General features: G+C 41.1%; 1 protein-coding gene across 3 annotated transcripts in view; it reads right to left on the bottom strand.

The window, feature by feature from the left end:
- CCDC30 (coiled-coil domain containing 30) overlaps positions 1–14,452 on the bottom strand; it is a 110,566-nt gene that overhangs the window by 10,724 nt on the left and 85,390 nt on the right. For all 3 annotated transcript variants that reach the window (XM_066376025.1, XM_066376026.1, XM_066376028.1), the window contains 3 exons: positions 12,829–12,983; positions 9,343–9,505; positions 3,308–3,420 (listed from right to left, as the gene is read on the bottom strand). In XM_066376025.1, the coding sequence (XP_066232122.1) occupies positions 3,308–3,420; positions 9,343–9,505; positions 12,829–12,983 (431 nt within the window). The remainder of the gene's footprint in view (positions 1–3,307; positions 3,421–9,342; positions 9,506–12,828; positions 12,984–14,452) is intronic.

Here is a 14,452-nt window from a genome sequence, read left to right as displayed (position 1 = left end):
CCATCAAAGAAATTAAAAATAAAATTACAATTAAGTAATTTTTGACTATGTGAGCATTAAAAATCATAGCATATGTTGAGCAAAAGAAGTTCAGACACAAAAGATTACATGCCACTATTATTCCACTTAGATGAAGTTTTAGAAGAAACAGAGATCAGAAGAGTGAATGCCTGGGAGGAGGTGAGGGGCAGGAGCTACGGACTGACTGCAGAAAGGTAGGAGAGAACGTTAAGGTACAACAGAGAGGTTCTGTATCTTGACTGAAGTGGTTCTGTTGGTGTATACATTTGTTGAAACTCATCAAATCATACACTTAAAATTTGTGCGTTTCTTATAAGTTGTTCTACCTCAATCAAAACAGAGAATATTGGGAAATTTTCATCAGTAGCAGCACCCCAAGCCAGGGAGGATATGGTAAAATTACTACTCTTATATAATGATGGCAGAAAATTTTGGTAGGATGCTTCTGAATATTTGTTAATACATTTAAGATCCAGAGTACCAGCTTTTTGATCAGTAATTCCACTCCTGGGAATTTAGTCTATAAAAATAATTTTTAAAATGAAAAATATATGTACCAAAATGTGTTTTTTCTATTAAAAATACCAATCATAACTAAATTGGAACTGTGTTGTGAGGGTGTGAGGGTTGACTCCAGCAAGCCTAGCATTGCCCTGAGCTGTTTTGCTAAAGTTCTTGCTTGGCACTGACCACTAGTCAAAGAATGAAAATACTGATTGCAGCTGAATTGCTTTGTAACCATAGGTCCAAGGAATTTCATGGCAGTTTGCACCAGCTTGTCAGCACTGTTCATTGATAGCAATGAGATTGATTATTTGTACCTAGTCTCAGCGAGTCCCCAGGAAGGCTCTGCTCTGGAGGCTGGTTACATAGCAGAGATATGCTTACATGATCAGCAGAATATTTTAAAAAGTATCAGCTGAGATTCCATTTTGGGATCCCTGGTTGTCAGGTGTTCAGGGCACACCTGTGGTTCTTTTTTTTTTTTGTGGCAGAGACAGGGAGAGTCAGAGAGAGGGACAGACAGATAGGAAGGGAGAGAGATGAGAAACATTAATTCTTCGTTGCAGTTCCTTAGTTGTTCATTGATTGATTTTTCATATGTGCCTTGACTGTGGGGCTACAGCAGACCAAGTAACCCCTTGCTAGAGTCAATGACCTTGGGCTCAAGCTGGTGAGCCTTGCTCAAACCAGATGAGCCTGCGCTCAAGCTGGCAACCTCAGGGTCTCGAACCTGGGTCCTCTGCATCCCAGTCTGATGCTGTATCCACTGTGCCACCACCTGGTCAGGTCCACACCTGTAGTTCTTGATGGGAGAGTGGAGGAGCACCAGGCAAGGCCCTTACATAGGGAAGAAGCGCTGGGGCTCCTGTCTAATGCTCTGGGTTGCCTGCTGTGAGACAGCCATGGCCTGTGACGTGTATGCTGCACCTAATTATGTTGCCATGTGTGTCCTTCTCCTGCAATGGGTTGAACATTTGTAGGCACTGTCATGTCACTAGGGTTCTGTTAGTCTTCTTTAGCAATCAAACCCAGTTTGATCAAACCGGCACTATTAGTGCAAGTGCATACCAACTTTATAAAGTATTGTTTTAGAAAAATAAGCAAATTCAAAGAATGTAGTAACAAAGCACAATGCTTATGAAATAATATTGAGAGAAAAAGAACATAAAACTTTACCTAAACTATGATAATAAGGTCATAAAACTATGAAACTGTTTATCAACAGAGAACAAGGAGTGAACATGGGATGGATTCTGGAGTGTTTCCTTTTTTCTTTTCTTTTTAATTTATTGGGTTGACATGGTTTGCCAAACTATATGGGGTAAGTTTTTTTTCATTAAAAAATTTGCATTGTTGTTTCATTATTTGTAATATGAATTAAAAAATATAACTCCCTAACCCTAGAGGGATAGCTCAGTTGATTAGCATTGACCCAATATATGTATAAAGGTTGCTGGTTTGATGCCCACATACAGAAACAGATTGATGTTCCTCTCTCTTTCCCTCTTTCTCTCTCCCTTCCTCTCTCTCTGAAATCAATCAATAAAAAATATTTACAAATGTAACTCTCTGAAAACTAAATGTCATTTTACCTTTGGAGACCGATTTTGACCTGACACATATCAGTATTATTTATTATAATACATTAGATTCAGTATCGATTCATTTGGCAAGCATTGTGGTAGTTTACATACTCTGGATCCAGCCCTTCATTCTCGCACATCCCTCTGTAGAAAGAGCACCGCTCAGGTTTATCAGAGGACTGAGTTCTAGTCTAATATTTGCAAGCAGCATGAACTGAACCACACATACTCTTTTGACCATGATGTCTACGTTTCTCAGTGATATGATGATCAAAGCAAGAAAATGAATACTGATATTTCTGAAAAATATTCTCTGCTAGAGGTGTTTAAGTCATTACCATTAATATCATCAACACAGGTTAAAAACATAAAAGAATAAGACACTTCAATCAACAAAGGAATAAAACAGAAGACTACAGAGCTGGGACCAGAGTTTGGTCATGGAGAAAAAATGAAAAGTGAACAGATATAACAACAGCTATGTGCTAGACACTGTTCTAAGTAAGCACTTTATACGAATTTATTTGTTTAATTCTCACCACAACTTTGCAAGATAAGTAGTATTATTTTGTCCATTTTAAAGATGAGGAACTTCAGACATGGAGAGGTTACAGAGCTCACCCAAGGTCACACAGCTAGTTTCTAGTAGACCCAAGGTTTGTACCCAGGCAGTATGGCTCCGGAGTCCATACCCTGGACTACAGTGCTACATTCCAGACAGGAGGAGAACGAGAGGAATTGGGAGCAGTGATGAACCAGGAAATGGAATGAAAGAGCAGGAAGTTCAGAAACACAAATTGTTATAGAACAACTACTATATGCCAGGAACTATGGGTAAAAAAGATGAGTGAGACTGTGACCCCTGCCCCTCAAAAGCCTACAGTATGGTGAGGAAGACAGGTAGTAAGTCACATCATTTCAAAACAAAGTGACAAGTTCTTAAATAAGTACAGAGAGGCATGTACAAAGGGATATAGGGACACAAAGAATGAACACCTCTCCCAGGCCAGGCGGGTGTGCCAGAAAAGGCTTCTTAGGGAAGGGGACTGCCAGCCTCAGCACCATGAGTTGAAATGAGGTGAGAGTGGTCCAGGATGAGGAAATGTATTGAGGGGGAAAAGACCTGATGGCAAGTAAGAAGGGTGTATTTTGGGGAAAAGCAAGACTTTCCCTTCCAAAGAGAAGTTGTTTTTGTTTACCTCACGTAGACATCAAGTTGCTTCAAAAGTTCCCCATATTCTTTACAAAGAGCTTCCTTCTCTTGCTGCAACCCAGTCATCTTCTTTGACAATTCCTGGTTGATCTTTAGATACTGAAAAACATTTTTAAAAATGAGAATATTCTATACTGAGTAAAGGTATGATTTTGATGGGATGTAAATTGACAAAGCCTTTTTGCTAAAAAAGGCTTACAGTGGCTCCAGCTTCTGACCGTAGTAGTTTCCTATGAATCTGCTCATCTAGATTTCCTGAGAGCTGGTAGCTTTCTTACTTGAGTTTTGCTTCACCAGCCTTTCCAATGGTTTTGCAAGCATCTAATTCCCTATATAGAAAGTCTTCCAGCCTGACCAGTGGTGGCATAGTAGATAGAGCATCAACTGGGACGCTGAGGTCCCAGTTTCAAATTCCCGAGGTCACCAGCTTGAGCACGGGTTCACTAGCTTGAGTGTGGGATCATAGACATGACACTAAGGTCACTGTCTTGAGCCCAAAGGTTGCTAGCTTAAAGCCCAAGGTCACTGGCTTGAGCAAATGGTCACTGGCTCAGCTGGAGGCCTCCCCGTACCTCCACCCTCACCCCATCAAGGCAAGCATGAGAAGCAATCAATGAACAACTAAGGTGATACAACTACAAGTTGATGCTTCTCAAAGAGGCAGCTCTTTCCCTCTCAGAAAAAAGTCTTCCATATTGTAGTACATAAAGTGAAAGTTGTTTTTCTGACCTAACCTTGACTAATAAAGTATCTGGTTCTAGAAATGGCTGCAATGAACAAATCCTCAAAGATAGGAAGCTCAAATATTGGTTATCTGACCATGTTAGACTTAAAGACAGTGTGATCTTGTCACTAGTGCTAGATATCCATGACATAAGTGTCGATTAAATTATAACTTATAGTTGCCTGTCATGAAGTACTTTGAGAGACCACATGACTGGTATGAAAAATGTTATAGCAGAATTGAGGAGAATAAGGAGTTTGGAGCCACATCTGACCATGTCAGATAATGTCCAACTTGGTGATTTAATTATTGAAACAAGGCACAGTCAGAGACTCAGAGAGCTTCTATGAGTACTCTGAAAGAACCTCTTCTCTCTTGTAGGCAGCAGGTCAATGTATCCAAAAACTAAGTTCCAAATTTCATCAAGTAGGTTGCAGAATTACAGCATAAATCGACTTCATAGCCTTTCCAGGTCTCTTATTTGAAAAATAATGCTTTGTTTGGGAATGCATGGATATTTGAGAATTGGGAATGAGTATGTCTGGTAGGATTCCAGACACTGAGTACCCTGGATCCCCAAATTCTACTGAACCTCTCTTATCTGCAGAAGCAGTCCTTTCTGCTCTTAGGAGATTAACCGCTCTTGCCTTGGGCTCTGTACTGACCTCACTTGAGGCAGGGATCCTGTAAGAGAATACCTACTGTTCTCAAGACCCACCTTCACACTACTACCATCTCATTGCCTCCAGTCCTATAACTAGAGTCAGATCCCTGCACATCCTGGGGAACAGGAATTGAGTATTAGGACTGACCTGGGAGGACTACCATATTGAAAAAATGAAAAGATCTTGCCAACTTAAATTGGCAGAAATCAAAGGAATATATGTAATAATGTATTTGTAGGATGTTATATCACAAAGAAAGAAATATAATATTGAATAGGTTGAATTTATTGATATGGATGCATTTACTAGGATTCAGGATATAATATGTTTAATTTGAATATCTAAAGTGACTTCAATAGTATGGCTGATTGACTGAAATTTGGACTCAACGGTGGCCTATGTTAAATGACATTAAGATGCTATACTTTCTTGACATAAGAAAAAGGAAGAAAACCAAAGGCTTAAGCAGATATATTTCTTGAAATGCTCTTATAATGCTGTCCTACTAAGGATGATGGTAATAGATACCGACATTAAAATGGATCCCTGGTTTTAATGGGATAATGGTAATACAGAGTATCATAGATCAAGTGGTAATATTTAACCCCCACCTGGGCACTGTTACTGTTATTAGACAGTAGGGCCAGTGATATAACCAAATAGTTTGACTTGTAGCAAACTTTGGTTGTGGTTTATTGATCACAGTGATTTTAGGACTAAAATACATGAGTAACTCATTAAAGTCTTACTTGAGTTGTAGAAGGAAGGAAGGAAGGAAGGAAGGGAGAGAGGGAGGGAGGGAGGGAGGGAGGGAGGGAGGGAAAGAGAGAGAGAGAAAGAAGAAAGAAAAAAGAAAAAAGAAAGAAAGATAGAAAGAAAGAAAGAAAGAAAGAAAGAAAGAAAGAAAGAAAGAAAGAAAGAAAGAAAGAAAAAGAGAAATTCCCCTGAGTCTGGCAGAGGCCCAATTTGAATGATAATGTAATGACCTTACTCAGTTCCCAGACCTGAGCCAGTTCAGAGACCCAGAGTCCTTTGAATGACTGAAATGCAAGGTTGCCTTCAGGAAAAAAACCCTGTGATACAGTATGTGATACAAGTATGTAATGTTCTCCCAAGCTTTCCTCAGAGAGACCTGTGGCCTTTTATCAAGCTGATTGGGCATTTGAGAAAGGGAATTAGATATCTGTGGAATTACAGGGCAGTGGTTCTGAGTCAACACTAATATTTGGAACCCAATGCCGTGGATATGGAGACTCAATGAAGTAAGGTGGAAAATGGAGTTTAAACTTACAGTGTGTCTTGAGAGTTTGCTGCATTTATTCATGGCATAGCATATGTTTCCCAGTGGGCGTAGTGGATTTGTGAATCCCCCCCCCACACACACACACACAGTGGTTATTTCTCCAATTCTTGAATGTACAGTCAGAACAGACCAACTAGAATAGCAGATTCTCAACACTGGCTTTCTGACTTGAGGAATGAGGGCTATTGATGGTAGAAAAGGCCAAGTGTTTACAGTGCCTCTTCAAATTCTAGGATCAGCCTATACTATATTTGCTCCTTCACCCATTTATCAAGTAATCTTGAAGGCTGTGAGGTTGGTGGTGCCCAAAGCAAGACAAAGATCTGCAACTGTGCCAGGCTGCAGTGCACAGTGCTTTGCCATCTGGGCCTTATGACCCAGCAAAGCCAAAGATTCTCCAGGTCTTGGTGGTAGATGAGGACATTATGTGGAACCTCTGGCAAGCATTAGTGTGATGGTTTAACCTTAGGATTTGGGAGCAAATCCTCCAATAATAGCTATTCCTTGCTTGAGACTTGGCCCTGGTGGAGATTGAATACTTGGCCTTAAGAAATCAAGTGATCACGTAACCTGAGCTGTCCTTCCTGAAACTAGGCATTACATTATTCACTAAGCCCTGAAGCTGGGCCTGTGCACTCCATCCTCCAGTCAAGTGCCATGTAAGGTACCAAGCCTAAGCAGGTCCTAAAGGTACCAAGTTGCATGAGCAAGTGGTTTTAACCTTGACTATATTACCACCTATCTCAACCCTTCCTATGGCCTCATGGGGAGTTCCCTATGACCAGCGGACTGAGGAAGTAGGGCTGCTGCAGCACTATAGCCCTATCGAGGGGCGGTCCTTAAGAAGAATGGGAAGGGAAATCTCAGTGGGCAAAGCTTGTGTTTATTTTGCTCTGAAAGAGAGATGGCCAGAGGCATGACCCATATTAACTCATAGAAAGTTTCTAATAGTTTGCCCAGAAGATCAGGAATTTGGGAAGAATAATATTGGCAGACTGGTGAAAAGGAGGTCTGGGAAAGGAGCTAGAACTAGCAATGCTGTCCAATGGGATTTTTTTCACTAATGGACATGTTCTATATCTGGACTCTCCAATATGGTATGGTAGTCACTAGCCACACATAATGGCTGCTCAGCAACTGAAATGTGGCTAGCGTGTCTGAAGAACTAAATTTCAAATTTTACTTAATTCTATTTCATTTAAGATGTAAATAATCATGTGTGGGCAGTTGACACATTAGCACAGGCCTAGACTGTGTTTTTATGTGTGTTTGCTCAACAGAGGGCATCCATAGGAGAGGTGGTACATTTTGTAGATGTCAGCCTCTTTCTCCAGCACCTATTTATTTCTTTTTTTAAAAATTTTTTTTATTATTAATTTTAATAGTGACATTGATAAATCAGGGTACATATGTTGAGAAAAAACATCTCCAGATTATTTTGACATTTGATTGTGCTATATATCCCTCCCCCAAAGTCAAATTGTCTTCTGTCACCTTCTATCTGATTTTCTTTGTGCCCCTCCCCTCCCCCACCCCCTCTCTCCTTCCTCGCCCCATCCCCCGTTCCCCCACCCCCCCACCCCCATTGCCATCACATTCTTGTTCATGTCTCTGAGTCTCATTTTTATGTCCCATCTATGTATGGATTCATATAGTTCTTAGTTTTTTCTGATCTACTTATTTCACTCCGCAGAATGTTATCAAGGTCCATCCATGTTATTGTAAATGATCCGACGTCATCATTTCTTATGGCTGAGTAGTATTCCTTAGTATATATGTACCAAAGCTTTTTAATCCACTCGTCCTCTGACGGACACTTGGGCTGTTTCCAGATCTTCGCTATTGTGAACAATGCTGCCACAAACATGGGGGTCCAGCACCTATTTCTTGCTCAGTGGGCTCATGTACAAGGTACATGGCAGCACAAATATATTTTATTAAGGATTCACCAAGGCTAATCCACTCAACTTGCAAAAAGTGAAGGTCAATGTTAAGCAACTGTTACGGAACCATCCCCCAGGGGTTTATTAGAGGCAGAGTTACTACGCAGGACACCTTCCATCATGGACAGAACAACAATTTGTCCTCAGTGGAATAGATGTTCATTTTAGATACGGATTTACTTTCTCTGTCCAAATGCTTCTGTCAGAACCATTATCTGTGGTCTTATCAAATTCTTTATTTCCTGTCATGATATACCACTCAACATTGGTTCTGACCAAGAAAATCATTTTACAGTAAGATAAGTGAAACAAAGGCTCATATAGATGAAAGTCATTGGTCTTACCATATATCCCATCATCCAGAAAAAACTAACCTGACAAACAATGGAAAGACCTATGGAAGACATAGTTATGATGTTGGCTAGCTGATATCTTTTGGGGTTAGATGCTGTCCTATCATATGATGTATATACTTTTAACCAGTTGTTAATTGTATATGATACCATTTCTCTCACAGCCTAAATACATGGAAAGGAACCAAGAGATGGAACTGGGAATGGCAAAATGTGTATTATTGCATTATTGATAGTTATCTTTATTAATTAATTTTTAAAGGTATATGTCCACATGCATCAAGACTGTAAAAGTAGCAATCAGCGTCACCCCCAAATGATCACAAATACTAATGGGACCTTGATAGGTTAAGTGTGTCTTCATTTATATGGGTGATAGTGTATCATATAAGTGGAAGCATAATATTCTTTTTGCTTATTGTTTTATTTTAATAAGGGTAAAGGGTTTGTATGGATGTTAACTATACAATGTGCACTGTGTTGTTGCTTAATAGGACCCCCACTTTTCTAAGCTCTCTTCTGTGCTGCAAAGTTGGAAGTCTGAAAACTTATTTCCCAGACTCCTTGACAGCAGAGTTCCAGTTTAATTTCTGCAAATCAGAAGCAGTGGCATGTGGTTTGGAAAGCCCTGGTGAGCGGAAAAGGCATTGTTCTCCTCTAACACTGGCAGGTCGATGGATGGGCAGTCAGCAGATGACACTAGGCATGGGTTTCACAGAGAGTTCCTCCAAGTCCCCATTTTGGTGCTGCAGGAGTTGGCTTCCATGATTCTGAACTGCGGCATTTACTGAAAGCCAGCAGCAGTCCTTTCTGACTTTCTCTCTATCCTTAACTCTCCATTCCAACTTTTATAAACATATTATGCCCTGTGTTAAACCCTTCTTGCTTGAAATATCTAGAGTAAATTCCTCTTTCCTGACTGAACCCTGGATAAACTAATGGTAACGTGCTAGGCACTCAATGATTAATATGATTATTAGCTATTTCTCTGTGGGAACTGGAAAACTGAGAACATGTCTATTGACTTCCTTACCTCATCAAATTTTCTCTTTTCATCTTCCAGTTGTTTAAGTTGTGTGTCTTGTTGCTGAATTCTGTGTTGTTGATGAGAACTGGTCATTTCCAGTCTATTCTCTTTGTCCTGTAAGATTTTCACTTTCTCTTGTAGCTCATTTATATGCTGATCAAGGCATTTCCTGAGGACAGTTAACATACATTGTTGCACCGTGAACTGCAAAGCTTTGTAAATGAAACTTTCAGATAAAATTGTTACTATCATAGAGGAGTTTTTTTGGTTCAGTGAGGTGGGTTTATGTGTTCATAAGACAGAGCGACCAACACAGGGAATCTCCTGTGACAGAAACTTTTCTGATCTCTCCCTCTGTCCTCAAAACAACCCTATGAAGAAGAAATCATTTTTCCTATTTCACAGGGAAAGCTGTAGCAAAGAGCTTTACTTAACTTGCTCAAGGTCACACAGCTAGAACAAGATGGAGGTAGGGCTCCGGTCCTGAACTGTCTTTCCGTCTACTCTTCCACTGCTTTACAGGTTGAGCCCCTTGATCTTCCTGGCTCAACATGAGGCTTTTAGTTACAAACACCACTGATACTAATACACACATGTTACCACCGCTGCAGCTGAATCATGAATGAAGCTGTGTTCAATGATCCTCAATTAGGTCCTCAAATTTACTCAACTGATTTTTTTTTTAGTGAGCAAGAGAGAGAGACAGACACACAGACAGGAAAGGAGAGAGATGAGAAGCATCAATTCATAGTTGTGGCACCTTAGTTGTTCATTGATTGCTTTCTCATATGTGCCTTGACCTGGGGGCTATAGCAGAGCCAGTGACCCCTTGCTCAAGCCAGTAACCTTGGACTCAAGCCAGTGACCTTGGACTCAAGCCAGCGACCAGAGGTCAAGCCAGCGACCATGGGGTCATGTCTATGATTCCATTCTCAAGCTGGCAACCCCATGTTCAAGCTGGTGAGCCCATGCTCAAGCCAGCAATCTCGGGGTTTTGAACCTGGGTCCTCAGCATCCCAGGCTGATGCTCTATCCACTGTACTACCACCTAGTCAGGCTCCCCATTAATTTTACGATAGCTAGCCTTGCCCTGGCCGGTTGGCTCAGCAGTGAAATGTCGGCCTGGTGTGTGGATGTCCTGGGTTTGATTCCCAGCCAGGGCACACAGGAGAAGCGCCCATCTGCTTCTCTACCTCTCCTCCTCTTGCTTCTCTCTCTTCTCCTCTCCTCCTGCAGCCATGGCTCAATTAGAGTAAGTTGGCCCTGGAGCACTGAGGATGGCTCCATGGCCTCTACCTCAGGGAAAAAAAAAAAAGATTCCAGTTGCAAGGGAGCAAGGGCCCCAAATGGGCAGAGCATCGCCCCCTAGTGGGTATTCTGGGTGGATCCCAGTTGGGACACATGCAGGAGTCTGCCTCTCCCTCCCCTTCTATCACTAAAAAAAAAAAAAAAAAAAAAAAAAAAAAAAAAAAAAGATAGCTAGCCTCACTTTAGCTTACCTTTCTAGCCTCATTTTCTTGCCACTTCCTGTACCCACAAACATTTTGTTCCTGGCAAAGTGAACTTTTTTCATTTCCTGAAACAAGTCATTCTCCACACCAATGCCTCCTCTGCAGTTGCAACCTTTACCTATCTTCCTCTTCCAGGCCCTCCTTTGCCTAATATTTTCTACTTAGCTTTCCCATACCAGCTACTTCACTCTCAGCTTAAATAGCTTTCTTTGAGGAAGGCTTTCTTGAGCTCATTAGACTCAAATTAGGTGTCCTTAGTATGTGCTATCACAACATCCTAAACTTGTCTTAGTATAACATATATTTCATTGCAATTGCAAAGTTTTAGGTAGAAGGATATTCTTTATAGTAAAATGGAGGGTCTTGACTTTATATGTGATTTTGATTTAATTTGTAGCCCCAGCACTCCATTCAGTTTCTTCACAGCATGCCCTATAAGCCTTAGCCCTTTCCCTTACTAGTCGCTAACCCCTTGAGGCAACCAGAAACAATGGCTATTCCTTGAGTCAGGGTTACAAGGTATGGATTTCTGTTGCGCTAAAGATAATATCTTGATCTAAATTATGTTTCAGCTCCTGAGCCCTAAGGTGGAACAACCTCAGAGTGCGACTTTTCCATGAAACCAGACAGAATGACACCAGCGCAGCTCTGGAGAAATTATTTCTCTTACTTCACCTCCAACCAGTCAGCTCCCAACACAACCCTGAACCCTTAACCCACAGTGTCTTATATTTGGTCCTATATAATCTACAACCTACACACCATCAGGGAGTTCAGGCTTTTGTTGGCCTGTGTGTGTGTGTGTGTGTGTGTGTGTGTGTGTGTGTGTGTGTATTTTTCTGAAGTGAGAAGCGGGGAGGCAGAGAGACAGACTCCTGCATGCACCTGACCAGGATCCACCAGCATGCCCACTAGGGGGCAATGCTCTGCCCATCTGGGGCGATGCTCCATTGCAACTGGAGCCATTCTAGCACCTGAAATGGAGGCCATGGAGCCATCCTCAGCGCCTGAGCCAACTTTTGCTCCACTGGAGCCTTGGCTGTGGGAGGGAAAGAGAGAGATAGAAACGAGAAGGGGAAGGGTGTAGAAGTAGATGGGTGCCTCTCCTGTGTGCCCTGGCTGGGAATCGAACCTGGGACTTCCACACATCGGACTGACAGTCTACCACTGAGCCAGCTGGCCAGGGCCTTGTTGGCATTTTAAAAAAATATTTTATTTATTTATTTTAGAGAGAGAAAGGTGGGGAGGAGGAGCAGGAAGCATCAACTTGTAGTTGCTTCTCATATGTGCCTTGACCAGGCAAGCCCAGGGTTTCGAACCAGCAACCTCAGCATTCTAGATCAATGCCTTATCCACTGTGCCACCACAGGCCAGGCAGAGCTCAAGGTTTTGAGCATTAGCTTCCCAGTTCTCCAGGCTGGTGCCATTTATAATAAAACAGCTAATATTTCTCTACTGCAAGTCTGTTTAGTGTTTTGCTGTGCTAGAGCTGAGTGGATAAACTCTTTCTGTTCAATAACAATAGCATTGTTTATAAAATAAAAAATGACTAAAAAACATTTTATATAAATAATGATAGATCTATGTATAGGATGCTATATAACTGTTTAAAAAAATACTATGAAATTAGAAATCAATAACAGAAGATAGCTGGAAAATCCCCCAAATTTAGAGATTAAACAAGTGTAATTCTAAAAAATACATTTGTCAAAAAAGTCTCAAGAAATTAAAAAATATTTTGAACTTCATGTATTTTACTTGAAATGAAAATACAACTTATAAAATTTATGAGATGCAGGAAAAATAGTGCTTGGGGGAAATTTATAGCATTAAATACAAATATTATAAAATAAGAAAGATAGAAAATCAACAATTTAAGCTTCCACCTTAGGAAAAGGAAAACTAGAGAAAGAGACCAATACTCTAATCCTAAATCAGCCAAGCTGGGTCCATGGGAAGCTGACATCTTTGCTCCTCTTACCTCTTCTCTTGTTCTTCCTGGTACTGTCGCTTTATTTCAGCTTCATTTTCTATAGTTTCTTTTATCCTTCTCTCTAGTTGCTGCTTTTCCAAAATACAAGCATCGGTGAGACACTCTCTATGAGCATGCTGTAATTTCTGCTGCAGATCCAAAATCTTGAATGAAAACAGTTTACAAATGAATTTTAAGAAGAGTGTGACCTATTCTCCAATTAGGTAAATATCATATAAATAGCAAATACAGTAGTGTTAGTACACAGATCTGATCTAAAGAGTATGGCTACATTTTTTTTTTTTTCTGAAGCTGGAAACGGGGAGAGACAGTCAGACAGACTCCCGCATGCGCCCGACCGGGATCCACCCGGCACGGCCACCAGGGGCGATGCTCTGCCCACCAGGGGGCCATGCTCTGCCCCTCCGGGGCGTCGCTCTGCGGCGACAGAGCCACTCTAGCACCTGGGGCAGAGGCCAAGGAGCCCTCCCCAGCGCCCAGGCCATCTTTGCTCCAATGGAGCCTTGGCTGCGGGAGGGGAAGAGAGAGACAGAGAGGAAGGAGGGGGGGGGTGTGGAGAAGCAGATGGGCGCTTCTCCTGTGTGCCCTGGCTGGAATCGAACCCGGGTCCCCCGCACGCCAGGCCGACGCTCTACCGCTGAGCCAACCGGCTAGGGCCTGGCTACATTTGTTTTAATTCTAAAAAAAAATAATTTTGTTTTGCAATATGTAATACATTTATTCACACAGCTGTGTATAAACAAAGCTATATAATGGGAAGTCTCCTTTCCACTCCCCAACCTGTCTTCCTCTACCAAATAGGTAATGACAGATGAGAGTTTCTTATATACCCTTCCAGAGACTTATTTTTGCATGTATAAACAAATATTATTATATAGTTCTCATCCACTTACACTTTTTACACAAATGATGGTGTATTACACTTACATACGTTGCTTTTCAAAAATAAAAATACAGTCGGTGATTGTTTTTTATACTTAGTGATATTTTTCCATATTATAAGTATATATACAATTGTCTTCTCTTTTACAGTCATACACCGGTCCACTGTAAGACTACACCATAATTTATTTAACTAGCCTCCTATGATGGACATTTAAGCTAATTCCAATCTTTCCCTATTGTAAGCAATGCCCCCAGAATAATTTATAAGGTGTGGATTTTCCAGGACAAACTGTTGCAATAGGTATTAGACCAATTCACACCTTTCACAGCAATGTGAGAGTGTCTGGTTTCTGCAAAGGGTGGCTACAATCATGAATATCTCCAAGTCAAAGTCTCTCACAAACCAAGTGCCAGTAAGCATAGTTCCTAGCACTAGTAGTAGGTTCTTTAATACCCTGGTAGCACTAAAAATAAGAATTATAAATTTGAAAGAGAGATATATAACTTTATTTTAGAATTTACATGTTAGATTAAAAGTAACATTAAAATTACTTTTGTTGGATAAATATCCTTTTAAACTTATTTACTTATTTATTATTATTTTTTCTGAAGCTGGAAACGGGGAGAGACAGTCAGACAGACTCCCGCATGTGCCCGACAGGGATCCATCCGGCACGCCCACCAGGGACGACGCTCTGCCCACCAGGGGCGACGCTCTGCCCACCAG

This window comes from Saccopteryx leptura, chromosome 3 (genome assembly GCF_036850995.1).
Source record: "Saccopteryx leptura isolate mSacLep1 chromosome 3, mSacLep1_pri_phased_curated, whole genome shotgun sequence".
NCBI classification, from domain to species: domain Eukaryota; kingdom Metazoa; phylum Chordata; class Mammalia; order Chiroptera; family Emballonuridae; genus Saccopteryx; species Saccopteryx leptura.
This window is presented reverse-complemented; position numbering and strand designations above follow the sequence as displayed.